Consider the following 24450-nt stretch of genomic DNA (forward strand, 5'->3'; position numbering starts at 1 on the left):
TATGTCTATTTGAAATGGCCAATTTATCTTTATTTACTTCACATGTATGTTTATTTTCAAAGTGTAGGATTTTATGTGTTCCACCGGTTTGTACATGGGCTACCAGCAGCTGTGAGATAAGCCATGACAACCAAATCAAACCGAAAACTGTGTTAAAAAACCAAGGTATGTCTTGCAACTGTGTCTTGATACTGTATCATTGCAACAATACTCATTGCACTGTGTACTGTGCTGCAGAAATAGTACATTATGTTAATATGCTATTCCCAAGAAACAGACAGCATAAAAGGAGAGATGCAGCGGAAGTAGAGGAGAAAAACGGAAAGAGAGAGAGAGAGACAGAGAGTGAGGGAAATAGGTCATGGATTCAGGGGGGTTAGATGAGGGTCTGGTCAGGGTGTATATTTAGCGAGACCTTCCTCCATCACTGACATGGCTGAGCCTGAGGGATCTCACAGATTTGAGTTTGAAAGTGTGACTGAGGGCTGACATGCCATTTTTTGACAGTCTTCATCCTAAGGGAACTTCCTCGATTGCTTGTCTCCATGGGAAAAAGACAGGAATACATCTAGGAGATCTGTGTCACCAATGCATTCTCAGACAGATCCAAAGTGATTGTCACAGAATTGTGAGCATGTTTGGTGGTTTAACATGCAGGCTTGTCATAATAGTGCCATTCAATGCTATGGAATGAGTCCTCTGCACTCTTGACCTAATTATCAAGCATGCACCACGTGGTAGTCGACACAGATCATCCCATTTCTTGGACTAGTTGCTAAAGAAATGCTGACTGTACAGTTTGCTTTTTCCTTCTGCTTTCATGGTTCACTCGCTCAGATTCACTCGTAGACTTGAAAACAGTTTCAACATGAAAGAAAATTGCAGCAAAGCACTACGAAACTTCACTTCGAGACAATTTAGCTTTAATCGGTTACTTCCGCAGTTACACTCGAGCACATGCTCATTAAAGAGCAAAAAGGAAAGCGAAGTCAAAAAATGTGTCATCTATTTTCAGAGCTAAGCCCTCCAGTAGCTTCGTTCTGCTCCTCTTTCCTCAATGAGAAAAAGGTCTCGCTATTTTCTAAATGAGGACACAGCCTTTGCTGAGGTACAGCAAACTGCAAGACATCTGCACCAACAGCAATTTTGTATATTTATATAAAAAAAAGAAATGCACCCTGCAACCTTTAAAGTAACTTCACCTTCACAGCCATAGCTAAAGTCAACATGAAATACTCATCCTTCACTCTTTCAAATATGTCCTAGTTTTCAAAAGGTATCATTTCCCATGCTTTGTTATGTTGAAATTAATATAATAACAAGATGACTCAGATTGTAGTAGACTGGTCACACCTAGAAACATTTAAAGCTGATGTGAGGTCAGTCCATCTTAAGTGGTCTAAAAATTGATATGGTTTAAAATTTTCTCTCTGTCTCTCTCTCTTGCTGTTTTCTCTCTTTCTTTCTTTCTTGCTAAATTTGCTATTCATACATGTGAGAAACACAGAACAAAATCATGTCAAAGAGATTGTTTTTAATATTAATAAATTCAAAAGTGTTGATAAAGATGTTGATGTTGCTTTTGAATTTGATAAAAGAATTTGAAGATCTAATCACTTTTAAAATGATTTGATGTTGTCAAGAAACTTTGTGCTGTTTTTGATGGGAATCTGTTTTTCTTTATGATGCTATTTTATAATGTTAATTACAGTGGCCGAGAGAGCTTAACATGCTGCTATTTAATTACGAGAAATGCTAGCAAATTAAAAAAAGATCTTCATCTGTTGACAGCACATGTGTTGCAAACAAATCAATAAAACACAAACAAATCAGTAAAACACGCTGCAACACAACACAAACAATTTACAAAACTGCACTGCAAATTCTCACAACACTTTCAAATAGCACGGAACACAATGGAAATGTTTCAAGGGGACATTAAAATGTGACAGACCCAGCTATTTAGATTATGGTTATTTAGGTTAATAAAATACAAAAGACAAGGATGTTAATCAGGATGTTAAAATAAAAAAATTTAAAAAAAATAAATAAATAAAAATCACCATTCAACAATCGCCTACGACTTCAAAACAATAAGGCTGCATCTGAAATCCCATATGTCCATACTATATAGTATGCTAAAATCAGTATGCGACCTGAGTGGTATGTCTGAATTCATAGAATTCAAAAGTAAGTATGTGAGAAAAGACCCTTTTCACATTTCCACGTTTCTCAGTAACATCATAGTTGGGAAAATTTAAAGAGCAGCGAATGGGAGAGTACAACAAATTGGCCGTTTTCCTATATGTACATATACGTTTATATAGGTTCTTTCCGTGTGGGAATAAAAGAAAAACTCCCTGATGAGGTTATAAAGACTTTCAGAAAAAAGGGGAAAAAATCGTGTGAGACTGATGACGGCAGCCAGAGGAGAGAATAAGGTCAAATATTCTGTCCTGCCCCATAGACGCTGTGTTAGAAATGCCTTGCACAAGTGGCAATTTGTTTTTTTTTATAATTTGAAGCAAAGATGATATAAAACATTTGAATACATATAACTCTTTATACATTTTTTTAAAATCTAATCTAAATATCAACCTAATCTAAATATTAATCTAAATATTACTTTCAAGGATTTAAGATGCTGATGACTGTTAAACATGTCATAACAGGCTCGTGAAAAGAAGCCAGTACCCGGATAACCTACTACTTCCTGCAAGATTCAGAAGTGCACATTGGATGGATGCTACGCTATCCCATAATGGCCCGCTAGAGAATTCATGAAAAGGAGTGAAGCGACGCTACTCATGTGAGTGTGTCACATGATCATGACAAAATGGCAGGTGTAGTATGCTCGAGTTCTATTCATACTGCACGTACATACTGTATACAACTTACTTTTTTTAACGGCCGAGTAGTACATTTAAATACAGTAATTACTACTGAGTAGTAGGCGGTTTCAGACGCAGTCATAGTCTTGGGTTTTTGGGTGTTATGAGAAAATTCAGCGTGCTTTCGTAACTTGTTCACCTTATGAAAAAATGCAGCACGTTTTTTAAATTTGTTTGCATTGTAAGAATTTGGGGCGACGCAGTAGGTAGTGCTGTCGCCTCATACTGTAGCAATAAGGTTGCTGGTTTGAGCCTTGGCTGGGTCAGTTGGCGTTTATGTGTGGAATTTGCATGTTCTCCCTGCATTCACGTGGGTTTCCTCCGGGTGCTCCAGTATCCCCCACAGTAAAAACATGCAGTACAGGTAAATTGGGTTGGGTAAATTGTCCATAGGATATGGGCTTGAATGAGTGTGTATGGATTTTTCCCAGAGATGGGTTGCAGCTGGAAGGGCATCCGCTGTGTAGAATGTGTGCTGGATAAGTTGGTGGTTCATTATACTGTGGCAAACCCCAATTAATAAAGGGACTAAGCCGAGAATAAAATGAATGAATAAATAATTGTAAGGATTTGCAGCACTTGTGCTGTCCAATGGATGAAGATCTTTTCTCAATTTGCTGGCGTTTTTTTCTACTTGCATGTGTTTTCTTAAATTGCAGCATGTCAAGCTTTCTCGGCTACCATAGTTAATGTATGTATAGTCATGAAGTTAATTGTTAATAAAGTTTTTTTTTTATAAATTATTTCTCTCTTTCACCAGAATAAGTTCTTAACCAAACTCAGCATGCATAAATATATGTTTCATTCAAAAGAAAATTAAATAACCCAACGCGAGACAGATCTGAGTCAAACATATATTTTCAAACGAAATTGCGTTCAAAACTTAGCACTACACAAGTGCATCATACTAAAGTGCTGGAATTTCAAACCCCAATCATTGCATCCTACCACTTTTCAGGTCTTATTGGGTTAATTTGGCAAAGCCATATGAATGCACTGTGGACCAGTGAAAATAAACAATATCCCACTTTTCATTATTTAATTAAATGCAAAAGATAACAATCAAACCACGGCTTTCAACAGTTACTGAAAATTTACTTTGATTCTGTCACATTGTAAAATCTCATTTAACTTTTTTGACATTTATTTTTTTTTAGACTGAATGGATGATCAGGTTTTCAATGAGGTTGAAACCCTTTTATGTAAAACTTATATAGCTTTCATCTATTTTTCACAAAACAGATTTTACATTCGACTACACCTGTTCAAAAATAGCCTTTTTTATTAGTTGAAATAAAAAAAGCAGTAGTATCTCAAACTTTGTCATCATCACGCCATCTGCACTTGTCATGTTAAGGACTTTTAAAACTTACGTTACATCTCCAGCGTAGTGTCGGATACGAAAATCTCGATTGAACTCCATAGTCTTGTCAGCGGGACAGAGCTAACAAGAAAAAAGTAAACTTCAGTGGTCAAAACATCAACGTGGACTCCATGTGTTTGTAATTACATGAATATAACGTGTAAGAGCACTGCCACCTTCTGACCCTGCAGCCACAATGCAGAAGTGTGCAGTTCAACTAAGGCAACTACTGTACAAGTATGGTCAAAAGAGGGAAGCCGTTTTGCTTCACAATTTAGGACAGGCCTACAAACAAATGTTGATAAGATGTGACTAGAGGAGTGCTGAGGCAGGACTTTACTTCAAAAAGTAATTAATTACTAATTACATCAATAAAATCAAAAGTAACTTAATTTTTTATTAAAACATTTAATTACTTGACTTAATACTACTTACTACATGAATATAAATCTCAATGCATAGAATTTAAATTAATTTGAATTCTTTTAATTTAAGACATTTTGACATTTTAGTTAGATTTTTTTTAAAAAAAATACAAAATAATGTAAATAATATAATTTGAAATGACAAATTTCCTTCTTCATTGATAGTTAATCATGTGTAATTGTGCATATTTAGCATTATTAATAACAAAAAAATGCAAAATGATGTGAGTGGGCTTAACAAACCACCTGTAGAAACCCTCTTCTCTCATTTGCACCTGACACTTTATCTAAACTCCAACTTACAAAAACTCAATTAGAAAAACGATGTTCACTATAAATGTACCACGTCATGTTGCACTGCTTGCTTCCATCTTGAATAACTCTTTTTTTCACAATATTAAACCTTTAATATTAACCCTCTCTTGCACAATATCTTGCACAACATTGCTCAGTCTTATCTGTATAGTTAAGTATCTTATAGAATATAGCAGTTATGCATAGTTTCTTTTAAATAGCTGTTACGTCCAGAGTTGTGTTTGTATTTATGCATAATTTATGTAGCAATGTTGTCCTGCGAGACACAACATTTCGTTCATCTGTATGTCCAAACATGTAGCGGAATGACAATAAAGCTCAACTTGACTTAAAAATATAAAATATATATCTCAATATGTCTATTTTTATTTAAAGCTTGTGTAGTCAACTTGATCAATGTTATCTTATTTAGCTATACTTGTTTTAGCTATAGCTTACACTCACCGGTCACTTTATTAGGTACACCTCACTAGTACCGGGTTGGACCCCCTTTTGCCTTCAGAACTGCATTAATCCTTCATGGCATATATTCAACAAAGTACTGGAAATATTCCTCAGAGATTTTGCTCCAAATTGACATGATAGCATCAAGCAGTTGCTGCAGATTTGTCAGCTGCACATCCATGAAGTGAATCTCCCGTTCCACTACATCCCAAAGGTGCTCTATTGGATTGAGTTATGGTGACTGTGGATGCCATTTGAGTACAGTGAAGTCATTGTCATGTTCAAGAAACCAGTCTGAGATGATTCGCACTTTATGACATGGCACGTTATCCAGCTGGAAGTAGCCATCAGAAGATGGGTACACTGTGGTCATCAAGGCATGGACATGGTCAACAACAATGCTCAAGGCATTGACAAGATGCTCAATTGGTACTAATCCCCAACACAATTACACCACCACCAGCAGCCTGAACTGTTGATGCATAGCAAGATGGATTCATGCTTTCATGTTGTTGACGCCAAATTTTTACCCTATAATCCAAATGTTGCAGCAGAAATCGAGACTCATCCGACTAGGCGAGGTTTTTCCAATCTTCTATTGTCCAATTTTGGTGAGCCTGTTGTGAATTGTAGCCTCAGTTTCCTGTTTTGACCTCTGGCATCAACAAGGTGTTTGCGGCCACAGAACTGCCACTCACTGGATATTTTCTCTTTTTCAGAACATTCTCTGTAAATCCTAGAGATGGCTGTGCGTGAAAATCCCTGTGGAGCAGCAGTTTCTGAAATACTCAGACCAGCCTGTCTGGCACCAACAACGATGGCACGTTCAAAGTCACTTAAATCACCTTTCTTCGCCATTTTTATGCTCGGTATGAACTGCAGCAGATCATCTTGATCATGTCTACATACCCGAATTCATTGAGTTGCTGCTATGTGATTGGCTGATTAGAAATTTACATTAAACAGCAGTTGGACAGGTGTACCTAATTAAAAGGCCAGCGAGTGTATAATTAATCTGCTAAATATATCTCAACTTTTCTAAATCTATTTATACAAACTACACTGTAAAAAATGCTGGGTTCCACACAATTTCTTTCATATTGTCATAAAACAAATTGATTAAATTAACTTAATTCTTTTAACAAATTTAAGTGGATTGAACATAAAACAGTTAAGTTGTTTTATTAGAGTTACTAGTTACTTTATAACTACACTCAATGATAATGAAAGAGTGAGTGCTTACTTTCCGGGAGGTGTAGTGAGGATGCTGGCCCAGCTTTTTGTTCATGCTGTCCAGGCAAACTGTATCTGTGACTTTCCCTGCAATGAGACAGGCTTCATCCAGAACAGAGATAATCCCCTTATGAGGCTGCTCCACTAAATCCACAATGATCTGATTGTTAAAGTATTCGATCTGAGGAAAAACCATAGTCCAGTTAAAAATAAAAGATACCTGGATTAAGTTGTGCTACTTTATGTATTTGTGCATTATGCTCACATGTTGCCACGTGATTCCCTCTCTCTGGTACTCCTCCTGCTCCTGTCGCAGAATTAGCTCAATGAAGAGCTGCTGTAGCTTTTCATTGCAGTAGTTAATGCAAAACTGTTCAAAACTGCAGTTAGAAAATGGAAAAATCAATCAGTTTCAGCTATAGTGATATTAACCCTGTGAAGCCTAATATGTATGACAAAATATGTATATGGATAATATTTAAATAAAACCAGTGTAGTTAGTGTTCATCTTGAAATATATATTACAAAATAATAATACTTTAATAATGTATTCGTAACAGTGTTAACAATAAGTTATTAATGTGTTATAGATGCTAGCAAAGACTTGACAGCAACAAGGCGTGTGTATCATGACATGAAGGAGTGTGTTCAACTGTTTTTTCAGTAAAGTTTTATAATGATTAATTTGTTTACATGACTTTCCAACTAAAAAATAAATTTTTTCCATGCATTTTGACCAATCATTAACCATGATTTTATTGTAAATAAATCATTGTTTAATTATAGTAAAACTATGGTTATAGTAGGTTATAGGGAACAGGGTATTTTGCTGTATAGATTACCACTTGTACAATTACAGTACTACAAATACTATGATTAAAGTATGATTAGTGTATCAAAAAATAATTTGTGTTTACAATTGTTGAACTTCAAAACTGTTCTTTTTCTTTGTTACTGTGTTCTTTTCATATATAGTGTTTCTTACCAATGTGATGCCGCCATCTACTGGCCTGGCATGCATAATACAGCATTTTAGTAGTTCTTGAGGTGTCAACTGTGTGAATGTTGATCATTTTAACAATATTGTTGTTATGTAAACTAAGGTACCATTAGAAACCTTGTTTGCTTTGAAATGAATAAAACAGTAGGCATTATAGGGTATACAACTACGCAAGGTAAAAATAACACTGACCTGTTATTGTCAAAGATCTCAAAGCCATAAATGTCCAGCACACCAATAACAGTGTTCTTCCCGTGGAGGGCAGGATTGTAGTCTTTTACTTCAATAACGCCATTGATCCGACCAACAATCCATGCAAATAACCTCTCATATAAAGCCTTAAAATGAAAGCCATATCAGAATTACAACATATTATATGAATACAGCACAGACATATTACATTTAATGTGGTCATACGGGTCATACACCAACATTTTCCCTCCTAAGCTCCACTAACAATATTTTAGTTTCCACCCTCTCCATGACATTGAACAGACATTGTTGATGTACTGTGGGTGTTCATGCAAAAAAATGTCTTCACATTGATAACCAAAATGTACCCTTATAATCTCTAAAAATAAGACCCTAATAATTTTTGAAAATACAAACCACAACAAATAGAATATTTAAAAAATGTTTTTTATGTAGTTTAACCAGGGTAACCAAATATTATTACACACATTATTTTGCTACACTAAGTGTACTTATTATATTTGCTATATATATAGCAAATAGATGATGCATTTAACGATACCCGTTAAGCTCCACTTACAATGATTTAGCACCAAAGTAGCCGGTTTTACATTTTTCACCCTCTCCACACTAAACAGGCATTGTTGATGCATTGTGGGTGTTCAGACATTAATGTATTCATGCTTTGATGTCAGTTTAGTTTCATAATGAGCTGTTTCTGCAGTAATATACTTTCTGGAGAAGGACTTTGAGTTCTGAAAGTTGGTAGATGTTTACAACACACTGCTGGAACTGCTGTTTTTCAAAAGATGAAGGAAAGTGACAATTTTCACTTGACCTCTTTAGGAGTACTTGCATAATATGAATAATGGGACATTATTCATGTTATGATGAGGCACAAATGAAGTTTCTTTAACCTTGTTTTATACCTTGGCAAAAGCGTCTCTTCCATAGCTAGCTTCCTGCTCGCTGTGTCCTTTTTCAATGACCTCTCCACCCCCAGTAGCCACTGTGCGATACAGCAATGCTTTTCTTGTGTTCTCAGGCTCTGTGGACGTCAACTCAGAAATGTTTTTCAGCATGTCTTCTCCAACCAGCACGACATGTTCGCCATCACTCGTAAACTGAAGGTTACCCTGAAACAGTAACATCACAAAAGCTTAAAATTAGTAGTTTTCAATATAAAATAATTTCAAATAATACTGAAACAATATATAAACTAAGCTAAAATAAATTGCAAAATTTGTCGTTACTCTTTCATTGAAAAAAAAAAAACTTAAACTGAAAAAGGTCAAATTAAAGGTGCAGTAGGTGATTTGCCTTAATGCTAACCGGTTAGCATAAAATCTTTGGAACACAATCCCTCCCCAGCTGTCCAAAGCTACACCTTCTGAAACACGAACGGACACATTTAAGATGACAGAGACCCACTAGATCATGTCATTCGCCAGTTAAAAAACTTTATAGTACTTTAAAATACTACAATTCTGAATAAAAAAACTGTATTATATCTAGCACATTTTCAGTTGTGTAGTTACCAAGCAAAACATGTCATAATGTGGAATATTTCATGCATGCAAGAATTGCTGCTCTTATTCTCTAATGCGCTTTGTCCTAAACCGACTACTGTATAGTGGGTGGCCGCCGGCATGCAGAAATTACACTTATTGCTAAGCCATGCTTACATGATATTTCAGACCGAATATTCAGAGAAATGTTAGCATGGTAAACAATATAGTGAGCATGTCACAGGTTGACATTGTTCAAAAATAAACCAATATGAATAAAAAAACAACTTTACCTCAGTGAAACAGGCTAGGCGGAATAACGCTATTTACTGATGTTTTGTTGTTAAGCTAAATCGACATTACCGATGCTGTAAAAGGTCCCTTATGAAATTATGAAAAAATAGTCTCATCAATCTTTCTCCGGAAGATTCCAGTGGCTGAACAACACCAAAGAGGATAGAATCACCAAGAGGCGACACTGTAGTGCAATTTGAGTAACTAGATGCTGCTAGATGCCACTAGATGGTGCGACGGATATTCAAGATTTAAAATTTCAATAGAACAACAGCATATAAATAGTCTGTAAAATAAGCTATTGAAAGTACTGATGATTGTAATATTAAGTGTTGTATTGTCGACGTTCAGGTTGTATCTCAGCTTTAATGCGCTTTTTTAAATAAATAAATAAAAAACAGAGCAGCTGCTTGCCATCGCGACAGCAATAAGTTCCAATAGACGGCCGATCGCTTTCACTCCAGAATGGCGGAATCACGGGGCTGTCACTGGGCGCAGCTGTTGCAATGGAACATTCTATTGAGTGTCACCTCTTGGTCATTCTAAGCTCTTTGACAACACTTCTGTGCATATAACCCAATTGTAAAACAACACAATCTTCATAGGCTTTGCTTGTCTAAAAGACGTTTAAAACATAACATTACCTGTCTAAAAGAAATACTTCAGCCATGGGGTCATCCTGACAGTTTGGGCTACTTATGGACTACTTATACTACAATTACAGGAATTGTCAGTCCGACAAAGTTTAATTGGATGAATATTTTTTAGTCTTATATCGGAATATAAAAACACATATAAACACATGTAGATCATTTACTTTAATCATTACTATTGGAATGTGAAGAGACTGTCAACCAGCACAAAAAAAAAAGATCACCTACTGCACCTTTAATCAAACTTGACTGAAAATAAACTAATGAAAAGCAGGTATTGCTTTTCAATTGTGGGTCAACATAAGCATTAAAAAGACAAATGTATGGCAGTGGCCAGGACAAAACTGAAGTGTACTCAAAATTTTGGCCACATCTGTAAATATGCAAGCTGATTTCTTCATTTAATTTGTAGCATTGTTGCTTGCTTTTTTAACCGAGAACAATTGATATCATAATCTTGGACAATGGGACTATATTGTAATGTATGAGATAATAAAAGTGGGAATAATGAGTGAATTATAAAGTGAAATTTGTAGACCTAGAGAGTCATAAAAGCTACAGTATAGTCATTAAAACCTTTAATACTACATTTTGTGAAGTGTTATCACAAACCATTTAAATTTATCTGCAATAAACAACATTAGGAAAATTAATTATTTTAAAAATTCATGATCATTTATACAATAGTTTCTCATAGATCTATATTTGGCCAACCTAGTCAACCTAGTTGAGAACTACGGCTTTAAATTTTGGCAAATATTGATTTACCAAAATATCAAATTAAAAGCTACAAAGGCAAAGAAAAAATGTCAGAAAGCAATATTTCACAGCATTTGTTGTGAGACTGACCAGGTGTAGGATGGTACTGAGGGTCTTGTAGATGGAGCTGATTTCTTCAGCAGTAAAGCCAATCACCTTTAATGCTGCCATCACAGCTTTATGACATTGGGAGTCATTATTGGATGCCTTTGAGGATAATTTTTGCAAAGGGGAGAAAAAAAGAATGACTAAGACATAAAAACAACATTTTGTGCATTTTGCATCACTAATATTGGTTTTAAAAAGAGCACTAAGCTATACGTTTAGTCTTGAAAACATGTATAAACTACACTACTGTACTACTGTAGTTTTTGATAAGTACTTACAAGTGTGACAGAAGCTCCTTGACTGGTGTAGGTATATTCAGCAGGATCTCTCTGTAGATATAAGGACTTGAGCAAATCATCAGACCCTCCTCGTAACAACTGCATAAACACAACACGTGAATATTAACTTACATACTGAATAATGTAAAAACAGTTTGCGCAGTATTTGGCACTCTTTGAGTAATATCATACAATCTCATTTACTAAAACTTGGAAGAAGGTCTCACCTGATAAAATGAATGGAAGTTTCTTTCTCCTTCTTGCTGCTGAACAACTCTTGACTGTAAAAACAGCATAGTATTTGCATTAAATTGTTATTTCTGTGTCTTACATTGATTAAAAAAATAAATAAAAATTGGTAAACAATTGGTAATGATGAATGTGCCAAAACAAATCTCTGTTATTTTTTGTAAAGGAAGCAAATCCTAAAAATGAAAGCTAGTCAAAATAACATCAATCGAACACCCAAAAACAGTATTTATATACACTTATATTTACCATGCTGAAAAAAGCATATGCTGATGGTAAGGTATATGTTGTTTGCTGGTTTATGATGGTACTTGCTGTTTTTTTGCTGGTCCTGACCAACACATGGCCAACAAAGAACTAACCAGCTTAAACTATCATAAAACATACGTTACCAGCAGCATAGTTTTTTCAGCAGTTAGCATTAAAACATTAAAACAGAGTTTTATGCTGTTAATTATATTAAGAATGTTTCAACTGCTTTTTCAGTACATTTTTTACATTTCACATATAAATCAATTAGGCTATGTTACTCATACATTACATCATAATGCCACATAATGTTGTTTTGCCTGTGCACATGGCTCTGAATGTGGGATTGGCTTGCATTGGAACAACAAAAATCTATTTCAGTGTTCTACTCAATGACTGTAAAGAAAATGTGTTCTACTGATCACAGCAACAACATCAACAATAAGCTAGCCTACAGTACCTATTTGGGTGCGTACTATCCCTTTAACGCAAATTAATTAGATGATAATGGTCAATGGTCCTGATTCAAAACTAATAATTCATTCATATTACTTTAAAAAATTATAAATTCCATATTCAGATGCCAAGGTCTTGATGCTTTGTATTGAAGCAATCCTGAATTCTCACTTTCTCCAGCAGGTAATTGTTGATGTGTCCTCCCGTAGGATCTCCATTAAAGTTGAAGTTGATGTCCATGTATTTCCCAAAACGACTGGAGTTATCATTGCGGTTGGTCTTTGCATTTCCAAACGCCTCTAACACACAATTGGACTTCAGGAGCACGTTCTTCACACTGTGGCAGGATACAAATAAAGTCATATGAAAAAACAATAAATGTGTAAACAATCGTGTTTTTTCAGTCAGTGGACACCTACGGTGTGCAATAATGAGCAATGTTATACTGCCATCTAACGACAGTCAGAAGATATAATTTTAAATTTGTTTGAATGTGAAACATTTTCAAAGCGGATACATTTTTATCTCTAAATAAATTTAATTGCCAAACATGCAACATATCTGTCGTCAGATAATCTGTTACACAGTATAATATAGTGAAATACATCCAATTAATCGATTTATATAAGTAAATGTAAAGATTAAAAAAAAAAAAACTATTGGAGCTGTCAACATCTCCGAGAATCTGACCTCTCGACCTCTGCCCTCTGGCTAGGGTTGGTGATCGCTGCAATGTATTGCATAATATATTTGCTTGCCTCGGTCTTGCCTGCTCCACTTTCACCTGAAACACAAGGAAATCATTTTATCAGTTTTATTCTATCTCATAAAAGGTACTGAGCAAACTATGCACGGTTTATTACACCATATAATTTCACTGTTGGTCCTCCTAGTTCTATAGTTTTAATTAAAAGAGCACGAAGAAATAAAAGCAACGCTACTGCTGTACTGTATATGTAAATTTTTTTCAGTTTTTTCAAATCTTTGTTAACCCTTAAGGTGAATGGCCAGTGAACATTTTAATAGCAGAAATAACAATTAATGATAAAAATTATTTTACAGATTCATATTTTTTAATAAAATGACCCCAACTTAAAAAAAAGAAATATATATATATAGTTTGCATGTTCTCCCTGCCTTCACGTGGGTTTCCTCCGGGTGCTCCGGTGAATTGGGTAGGCTACATTGTCCGTAGTGTATGAGTGTGTGTGTGAATGTGTGTGCGGGTGTTTCCCAGAGATGGGTTGCGGCTGGAAGAGCATCCGCTGCATAAAAACTTGCTGGAAAAGTTGGGGGTTCATTCTACTGTGGCGACCCCGGGTTAATAAAGGGACTAAGCCGACAAGAAAATGAATGATATATATATATATAAATCCGGTTTTAAATCGGATGTGTGCAAGCATTTCGGTTAGGGGTGTTGTTGTTGACATCGCGCACGTACTGAATAGCGGTGTTGTCGCGTCGGGCTGGATGGAGGGTGTGTCGCGTCGCGGGGGTACTTTTGATCATTTTGGAAGGGCACTTTCTATCCAAGACTAAAAAGGGCATGTGCACTGCACAGGTTGAGCCCTATGTGTGCACTTGCCTGCAAGTTGGGGAATACGACTAATAACAGTCATGGGGACTGCAGAAACACAGCACACTGTTCAGATTGATGCAGACATTGACTTGTACCGCAAAGAGACCTCTATCTCACTCATGGCTTGTCCTCTCAAGTTGGGGAAAGACAATGCACAACGTTACCCACTGCTGTCAACCTGGGCCAAGTCATATCTCTGTCCCAGAAACCTCCGTCCCAAGTGAGAGGGGTTTTTTCTGTTGCAGGGGACATTGTAAATGACCAGAGATACCAGCTTTTACCAGATTATAGTTACTGTATATAATTTTCCTTAAAACCCATCTCTATCTAAGTGAGTGAGTGAGTGATTAAATGTTGAATGTGATGAGTTTTCAACAATACTAAATTGAAACTTTATTTTTTTACATGGTTTAATAATTTTTTGTTATTAAAATTGAAAAATTGAAGTTCCTGTTTCAAAGCTCACAGATAGATGGCTAATTTGTATGTCATTGACACTTTTGGCACTTTTTTGGGGTATTTTCATTAGTTTTGTTTTTCCTGTAAATGATTCAATAAATACCGTACCGTGCCATTCATACCGAGGTATTACCGTACCGTGAAATTCTGATACCGTTACATTCCTAATATATATATATATATATATATATATATATATATATATATATATATATATATATATATATATATATATATATATATATATATATATATATATTTCCCAGAGATGGGTTGCGGCTGGAAGGGAATCCACTGCGTAAAAACTTGCTGGATAAGTTGGTGGTTCATTCCGCTGTGGCGACCCCAGATTAATAAAGGGACTAAGCCGAAAGAAAATGAATGAATATATATATACATACATACATATATGTGTGTGTGTGTGTGTGTGTGTGTATATAGTTAAAGTCATAATTCTTAGCCCACCTGAATTATTAGCCACCCTGTTTTTTTCCCCCATATTCTGTTTAACGGAGAAAAGATTTTTTCAACACATTTCTAAACATAATCGTTTTAATAACTCATCTTTAATAACTGATTTATTTTCTCTTTTCATTTTTTATTTATTTATTTTTTCTATTGTCATATGTTTATGAAGGCTGTAAACTTATAGGGTACAATGATTGTCTTAGGGGTAAATTTTGACCCACCAGCTATCGGAAACATTTTTACACCACAAAACCTACAGGCACACACATGCACACAGATATACACCCAAACACATAACTTTTAGACCCTTAGGACAAACCTTAAGACCATACAAGGACTATACAAGGTCATCTGAAGGAAAACAAATCACAGAGATTACAAGTGGTGCTTGAATAATTTAACAGCACATTCTCACTTTTGGGCTAACAGCTCATTTATCAAGGAGATTAATGTCATATTGCTAATGCCTGTGCAGATGTATTAGTTATGTACCTGAAATAACAATGCATGTGTCTTTGGCTCGTCTTTTCATGGCTTTATAAGCTGCATCTGCAACAGCATAGAGGTGAGGTGGATTCTCATACAGTTCTCTTCCCCTGTAGTCCTCAATGACATCCTTCCCATAGATATCCAAATGTCTGTAAGGGTTAACGGACACCACTACTTCTCCAATGAAGGTGTAGATACGACTCTTCTCAAACCTGAAAACAACAGCCATATGTGTCAAGCTGAACAGGCAGAAATAGCTTTAACAAGACTAGACTGTTTTCCTCCCACGTGCTGGTCTGGTTTAGTTCCTGATGACCAAATAGGCACATTATGATACATATATATGGTAACATTATTAGATTTGTTTGATTGTTATTTTATCATAAATTTTAATGTACAGTGTTCAGCCTATATAAGTATATCCCTTACAAATTTATCTTTTAAATTCATATTTTTAATAGAAAGCTATACAATATTATATTTGTGCATATAGGTTAGATTAGTCAGTACTGAAGCCAAATCTGGAGATAATTTAACAAAATAACTTATGATAACGGTCCAAAAACTACTACACCCAAATTTATGTTTTAGAAAAATATTAAATGCAAATTTAAAATAAAGGGAAAAAGAAGAAGCTAAAATATTGCATTTTTTAATTTTATTTTTTATTTTATTTTGTAGGTTGTAATTTATTTTTGCAATGTTTTGCTTGAATTTAATTGTATAATCTTTCAATTTCTAAATATGTTTAATGAAAAAAATAATTTTTAATAAATATATTTGTTTAATAAATTTGTTTAGTTTAAATACACCAAAATACATTGCCTATATAAGCTGAACAATTGATAAAATATACATTTTTAAAATAAGGTGTACTTAATTATGCTGAGAACTGTACTTATTGTTAAAGAAGATTGTTAAAGAATCCTATGTAATTTTGTTTCCCAAGAAAACATACCTTGCATCTTGACTTGGACAAATAAGACAAAATATATTGAGGAATAACATGTCTCAAGATGATTAAAAAATCCTGTAAGTTGCAATTTTATAGTTATTTAGAACAAAAACACTCAAAAGCCATACGTCTGTTTGTTTCTTTTTCAAATTAACTCTAAATATAATGACAACAAGTTGAAAGTTCTATTTTTTAAAACTCATAGCCAAAATAACACATTTTACTTATATATATTACATATTGACAAATTTTGCTCCATTGAGTTTATTCCCTAAATTTCCCATGCTTCATCTTCAGAATGTCTTAAATAATCTTACATGAACCTTTATAAAAACTATAATAAAAAAAACTGTCTCAATATATAGCTTTTATTTACAGTTGAAGTCAGAATTATTAGCCCTCCTTAGATTTTTTTTCTTCTTTTTTTAAATGTTTCCCCAAATGATGTTTAACAGTGCAAGAAAACTTTCATAGTATGTCTGATAATATTTTTTCTTCTAGAGAAAACTTATTTGTTTTATTTCGGCAGAATAAGAGAGAGGGGTCTGGCTGCAGACCTGGTGCAGTGCAATCTGGGCTGCATCCAATGCTTTTTAATGGGCTCCCCTAACCCTATGAATAATGGATTATTCATATATATATATATATATATATATATATATATATATATATATATATATATATATATATATATATATATATATATATATATATATATATATATATATATATATATAATATATATATAATCCATTTTAAAGTCCAAATTATTAAACCCTTTAAGCTATATATTTTTTTCGATAGTCTACAGAACATACCATCGTTATGCAATAACGTTAACGTTATACAATATGCTCTAACCTGCGTAGTTAACCTAATTAACTTATAGTTAAGCCGTTAAATTGCTGTTAAACCTTCTCCTAAACATTTCTTAAACTAAGGAGATGGTCATTGATTTTAAAGAGAGAACACAAAGCAAAACTAGTTTTACGTTAATTAATGGGGAATAAATTTAGTAAGTAACAAACTATAAATATTTGGGTTTAATGTTGGACAATAAACTGAAGTGGGATGTATGCACTGATTGTGTAGGGAAAAAGCTTCAACAGAGAATGTATTCTTAAAGACATTATTGTCTTTTAATGTTGACAACATATTGTTGATCATGTCTTGCAACATTTTGTTGGTATGGACATACTTCTGAGGCCCAGAAGTGGTCACTGGGAAAGCTGGTAACAGCAGCCAGTAAATTGTTGGGAATAAAACTAAAGAGCATTGGTAGAAAGAATACTAAATAAGGCTATCATGATTGTCAATGATGAGAGACATCTTTTAGAAACACCTTTCAATTGTTACCATCAGGTCTTCGATATTTTGTTCCCAGGTGTGTAAGAAATAGGACAAAATTATCATTTATACCCCAAGCAATTAATTTTTTAATTTCCTCCTCCCTCAGTTGATGGCTAGTAGACTGGATATTTATTCAGAGAAGGGGGTTCCATGTTTTTAAATGATTTATATATATATATATAGTTAACTAAATAGCTAACTTGTTAACTAACTTAAACGTCCCTTTAAGTTGTATAGAAGTGTCTTGTAAAATATCTAGTAAAATACTTTCTACTGTCATAATAGCAAAGATAAAATAAATCAGTTTTTAGAAATTAGTTATTAAAACTATTATATGGAGACATTTGTTGGAAAAAGATTCTCTTCATTAAACAGAAACTGGGGGAAAGAATTAACAGGGGGGCTAATAATTCTGACTTCTACTGTATATTTTATGTATTATTTATTTTAGTATTTTTAAGCATCATTTATATTTGAAGTACCAGATGGATGCTACACAGTGGTGATGTGTGTAGATACCTCCTCACACAATTTTAAAGCACTTTAACTGTATGTCCATACACAATAAATGCCCAATTACATTATGTATAATTATTCAGTTTTTCTGGAGACAACTGAGAAATTTAAACAAGAGGAAACAATTGACTTCACGCTAGGTATTATAAGACAGTAAATTTCTCAATGTCACACGCCCATAATCAGCAGGAAATGATACAAGGCTGGGAAGTGAGAACAGGAAGTGCAGTGGGCTCAAGATGACTCGCTTTCTAAATTTCAAACAACACACACACACACAAAAAAAAAAAAGTGTAATCTTGGTTAAGTATAAATTAAATGCTACGTCTTCCTGGTTAAGCACTACAATGTGGAGTCATTATAATATACTTTGAAATCTTACAGACACATTTAATATATAACTTAAATAAAACTAATGTTTTGTAAAATCTAATGTTTAAAGATTCAGTTTGTTCCCTCTGCCAACTATTAGTGTTTTGACGTGTGATTTGCTACACAGTCATATGAGGCCTGGTCAGACCTCAGCTGACGAAAAGCACAAAATGTACAAGAAACAGGCATTTTCCCCGATGTGGTTTCAAATACGCAATAATCTCTGACAAATCAAGTATATAATGACACTTGCAAACGAACACATTTTAACTCTACAAAAATCTTGCGAAAAGGTCATCGGATTCAACCCGATGACCTCAGATGTCACACTTGGGAGTCAATCATTCATGTTAAAGGAATGGAGAACTCGAAACTACTAATTTCATCACCAGAAAGGATCAGATCATCCGGGCTGACCCTTATCAGCTGTGTTAATGTATGTTTATTTTGTTGTTTGTCTTAAGTGTTGATATGAACCACTTAAAAGTAATATTTCAGCTACGAGCGGGAAAGTCATGAGTGTTATGACACATTGTTTCCCCTCAACTTTTTTTCCTCTTCCTTTAAAAATGTCATTTTCTTGCCTGTGTGTTTGTCTACCAAGAGGGAAGTGGTGAACAAGGTATTAAAACATTAGTAAATAAATATTAGCAAATAAAATGTTACTTTTAATAAAAATACACTTACTTTTGATAGTGAAACCAACTTCATAGGCAAATTCTTACAGATTCAAGATGTTATCAAAGCTTCCAGATTCCAAACTATTCAACATCTACACCAAGTATCATTTTCTACATCATCTTGGTAATAGTTCATTAACCTCTGTACATATCACAGCTTAATGTGAAATAAGTAACTCTTACCTCAACTTCAAATTCTCCATAAACTGCTCCATAGTCACTTCATCTAGAAGCACAAAGTCTGACTTTCCAAACTCCAAGCCCTCCAGCTCCGCCATCCCTGCAACTGGAGTGTATCTGGAGGACAGATGATGGAGAGAAGAGTGGAAGATGGAAGGCAAGCACTGACTGCACTCTTCTCAAAACCGGTAGACAAATGTGGAGTAGGAGTGGCCTTAGTCTTGGTCTTCGCATGCTCAGAGTAAGTGCTCACTTCTCAGTGAAGTCACTGTGGTCTTCGGGTTCCAGCATGTCATACTGTTTAAGAGAACAATTTTCTATTAGTGTATTTTTGTTCACGTGTGGGCAGGATGTTTAAATGCTTTTTCACACTTGTGTGAGCCACCACATGCCTTTTTTTTTTTAACCAATACTTTGTTAGTTACTTCCCTTGTGAAAAAGATCTTTAATGTACCTTTAAACACACTGAATTAATTATTAAAATACATTTAATAATAATAATAATACAGAAGTCAGAATTATTAGGCCATCTGAATTATTAGCCCCTGTTTATTTTTTGTCCCCAATGTCTGTTTAACTGAGAGAAGATTTGTTCAACACATTTCTAAACATAATAGTTTTAATACCTCAATTCTAATAACTGATTTATTTTATCTTTGCCATGATGACAGTAAATAACATTTGACTAGAGTTTTTTCAAGACACTTCTATGCAGCTGAGAGTAACATTTAAAAGATTAACTAGGTGAAGTAGGTTTAGGATAATCAGGCATATTATTGTATAATGATGGCTTGTTCTGTAGACTATTGGAAAAAAAAAATCTATATATATAGCTTAAAGGGACTAATAATTTTGTCCTTAAAATTATATATATAAAAAATAAAATAAAACTGCTTTTATATAGGTGAAATAAAACAAATAAGACTTTCTCCAGAAGAGAAAATATTATCAGACATACTGTGAAATTTTTCTTGCTCTGTTAAACATAATTTGGTAAATATTTAAAAATAAATTAATTTTTAATTATTTACTAATAATTATTTACTAATATTTCTGCCTTGAACTGTATATCTCTTGTTCAAATACATTACGAATGGCAATTAAGCTATTTATTTTCAGTGTTCTTTATTTCCACCTGGGAATGCTCATCCTGAGATCCCTAGAGATTGTGCAGCGCCATTGATGGGATCCAAGCTCTTGGAAGAGATGATCCAACCATCGAGGACTTCCAGGACAAAATATACACTTTATACACAAATACACTTCATTAAACATCAATATAATAAATTAAATATGTATAAAACTTATATTTTATTGTAAATTTAATTTCATGTGATTGTATGCAATGATGTGCACCTTTTGTAAAGCTGCTTTGAAACAATAATTACTCTATAAGTGCTATACAAATAAATATGAATTGAATTGCATATAAAATTGTATTAAAGTCCCAGTTAAAGATAGAAATGCTGTCATTTTTACTCATCATCCATGTGTTTAGAACCTGCCTGGGTTTCTGCAAAAAAAAACAAAAAAAAAAAAACACTACACACAAAAAATAATTTTGCTGCCCGTTGAAACTACATATTTAAAATAAGCTGAAACAAAACAGTTCTGGGCATTTTTGGAAGAACCCTACTTGTTTTATGTCGACAGTTACAGTTGCTACATTTATTACAGTGTGTACATTGTAAAAAACACAATTCCTTCATGTTTTACCAATACAAATGTTTTTTCCAACAAAAAGTTTTTTACAAGCTTAAGTGGATTAAACAAAAAAAGATTAAATTGCACAAAGAATTACCCTAAAAAGAATTGTGTTGTTTCACAATCCAAAAACTCATTTTTAAAACGTAGTTTGAACAAGCTAGCAGCAAAAGTTATTTTTTGAGTGTAGAACTCGAAAGAAGATATTTTGAAAAAAAATGTTATCTAAACAGTGGATGGTCAATAGTGATCACTACTTCATTAGTCTGTGATACATTTGAAATCAGTTACGAATAAGCGTAGTTAGTTAAAAACATTACATTAAGTTTGCAGTGGTGCAATTAAGTGCATTGGTGATATTACAGTATAATTTAGCTCACATTAATTATGTCAAACTTTTAGCATTGATTAAAAACACAAGAGCCAAAATTTAAAAATAAGACCATAACAAATGTACTAAAGTCACATTTAATATAAGATACATTTAAAATCAGTTACATGTTTTATGTATTTAGTTTGTCAAAATATGACATTAAACATAATTCAAGTCTTATATATATTATCTTGCTTATAGTCATTAAAATTGAAACATGAACTTAAAATGAACTATTATATATGTGAATTGCATATATTTCTAAGTATCATGTTTCCCAAATGAAAAGTGGTTTTAAAAATCAGTTGCATCTTATCAATTTAAAATGTGATACAAATTGAAATGAATGATAATTCACCCAAAACAAACAATTTTATCATATACTCAACTTTGACGACACAAACTTTTTCTGATGAATACAATAAAGGATATTTGGCAAAAATGAAAGAAACCTGCAACCAGTGATTTTATAGTATTTGTTTTTCCTATACTACGGAGGTCAATAGAGGTTTTCAACATGTTGCTTTTTTGTGCTTCATCAGACAAAAAAAAAAAAAAAATCATAAAAATATGGAATAACTTCAGGGTGAGTACATTTTAAGTGAACTATCCCTTTAAGATGCGAAAGCTAACTGCTCTTTTAAAATGTAAGTATGCTACATGCTAAAAGCATGACAAAACACTTTCTTTTTACAATGGTTTCACTGTGTGCTTTGTGTCCTTTCAGAATGCTTTGACGTACACGATGCAGTTATGTCTAGTTTATTCAGTATAAGACAAATAAGATCATTATCATACAAGAGGAATCAGAAGATGAATGGCATTTCTGAAAAAAGCTCATCCGCTTTCTCTGGTTCTGTATGGAGGAATGTGGATCATCAACTACTGTCAAGATCTTGATCTTTCACATTAGACTGAGTTTGTGCTGCCCACACATGCTAATCTAGAATCAGTTCCATTCTCCAAAAAAATCTGCTCACAACCATAAACAACAGACAAAACAAGAGACAGACAGAAAAGGAAGCACAACACACCATTTAAGGAGAAATGAGGGGGTGCTGGGAGAAAATGTGATACAAATCAGCAATAAGGCTATTAATTAAATTGAATTACTCATTCCAAAATTAGCAATCTCCTACTCAATCAAGTTACATCAACTCAATCAAGTTACTTGCAATTATGACCAAATATTGTTTATTTAAAGTTGTCATATAACTGGCAACCAAAAAGCATTTCAGATTCCAATACAAAAGAAGGATGTTTAAGCATTAGCACGTGAGAAGAATGTTGCAAACTGGTAGCTATTGATTTGCATAGAATTTATTCTGCTATGTCAATCGCTTACAATAAAATAAAATAAAGACTCTTTCCCTCTTACAATTCTGGACAGTACAAAGAAAGAACATTTTTAAAACATTTATTAAAAGGAATCTTTATGCAAATACAGTAGTTTGAAAACAAGAGAATGAGCTTATGTTAATCAGCAGTCATAGTTTTTATGAACTAATTTAACAATCAGCTATTATAAACATCAACAGATTGATTAGAGCTTAACATCAATCATTTATTAATCTAATTGATCGGAATCTGTATTCTTTAAAATTACAAAAATACCTGAATTATTCAAATGCCCCTAAAGGTTAAATTATAATGACCAAAATATAATTAAATGCAAAGCTTGTGATTACAGTAGAATGAGATTAGAAAAACTGTAATTGAAATACTCAAAAAATAATTCAGTACCATATCTCACTAAATACAATATTACATCAGATCAATTAAAGTGATTGTTTTACAAATCCCAATCAAGGACTCTCTAAACAAAAATAAATCTATTTTTTACATTCAAATTCTTTCTTTTTTCAGTTAGTCTGACAGAGATCAGCTCAGCCCTAAGTCAACCACAGGCCTCACTTCCTGTCGAATACAGAAAAAGACACTTCCTCATTGAGTCTCCATGGTAATGCAGGGGAGATTTGACAAATCGGCAATGCAGGACAAGACTAAAGAAAGTGCAAATACTAAGAAAAAAAAGTTAAACAAAAATTTATGTAAAAGACATTCATTGGATATGGTGATTTTCTTTATCATATAATTAATTATAAATCAATCGTTGTTGCTTTTACAAAATGCTCAAGAGAGTACAACTTAATAAATAGATGTGATAATGACCAAGCACTAGTGTTAAATCCTGCTGTTGGAGGGACACTCTCATGCAGATTTTAGCTCAAACATAGTTGCCTAAACATTTCTTGTCAATTATGATCTTCTCCACTTTCATAAAAATTAAAATAATTATATATATAAATAAATAAATAAATGTGGTGCTTGCATGCATGCTTCAATTCTGGTAGAATATTAAATGGGACACCCTATGGTCTCACGGTCTTAAGTGACACATGCACACGAGTCTTACTTATCCCTTGCTCAAAGATGTTGAATGTAATTTTTTGTCAAAATAAATGATCATAACCCTCAACCTAAAACCTATCACCTATAACAATCATCTATCCTCAATAGTGTGAACACTGGGCTTTCTGTGCACCATAAAATCATTTAGAGCGATAAACTCAAATCTGTTAATTGAACAATAAAGAGAAGGTGGAGAGGATGGTGGTTATTTAGATATAAGTTCTGGCCAATCTAATTTTAAAAAAAGACAGAGAAAGTTAGTTTCAAAGAGATAGACCATTCTGTCATAATTTACTCACCCTTGACTTGCTCCAAACCAGTGTAAGTTTATATATATTAGTAAATATAGGATATGCAATGTATTTTGGTGCATTTAAACAAAACAGATTTATTAAACAGATATATTTATTAAAATAATATTTTAGTCACCAAACACCTTTAGAAATTGAAAGATAATACAATTAAAATAATCTAATGTATATGCAGAAATAAAATA

The 24450-nt window shown here is 33.6% G+C and overlaps 1 protein-coding gene across 4 annotated transcripts in view; it reads right to left on the reverse strand.

The window, feature by feature from the left end:
- The window catches only part of myo1g (myosin IG), a 107536-nt gene extending 87905 nt beyond the window's left edge, over positions 1–19631 (reverse strand). For 3 of the 4 annotated variants that reach the window (XR_015516132.1, XR_015516133.1, XM_087294905.1), the window contains exons 1-12: positions 19469–19631; positions 15416–15624; positions 13108–13201; positions 12589–12754; positions 11691–11744; positions 11464–11562; positions 11168–11284; positions 8793–8999; positions 7864–8009; positions 6937–7051; positions 6682–6852; positions 4265–4335 (exon numbers count right to left, since the gene is read on the reverse strand). Coding sequence is in view for 2 of the 4 variants with exons in the window: in XM_087294905.1 (XP_087151031.1) it covers positions 4265–4335; positions 6682–6852; positions 6937–7051; positions 7864–8009; positions 8793–8999; positions 11168–11284; positions 11464–11562; positions 11691–11744; positions 12589–12754; positions 13108–13201; positions 15416–15624; positions 19469–19563 (1544 nt within the window). In the remaining 2 variants the exon portion in view is untranslated. The remainder of the gene's footprint in view (positions 1–4264; positions 4336–6681; positions 6853–6936; positions 7052–7863; positions 8010–8792; positions 9000–11167; positions 11285–11463; positions 11563–11690; positions 11745–12588; positions 12755–13107; positions 13202–15415; positions 15625–19468) is intronic. The other variant, NM_001045221.1, reaches the window with a different exon arrangement.
- Positions 19632–24450: the final 4819 nt, after the last annotated feature.

The sequence above is a fragment of the Danio rerio genome, chromosome 19, assembly GCF_052040795.2.
Source record: "Danio rerio strain M-AB ecotype USA chromosome 19, GRCz13ab, whole genome shotgun sequence".
NCBI classification, from domain to species: Eukaryota; Metazoa; Chordata; class Actinopteri; order Cypriniformes; family Danionidae; genus Danio; species Danio rerio.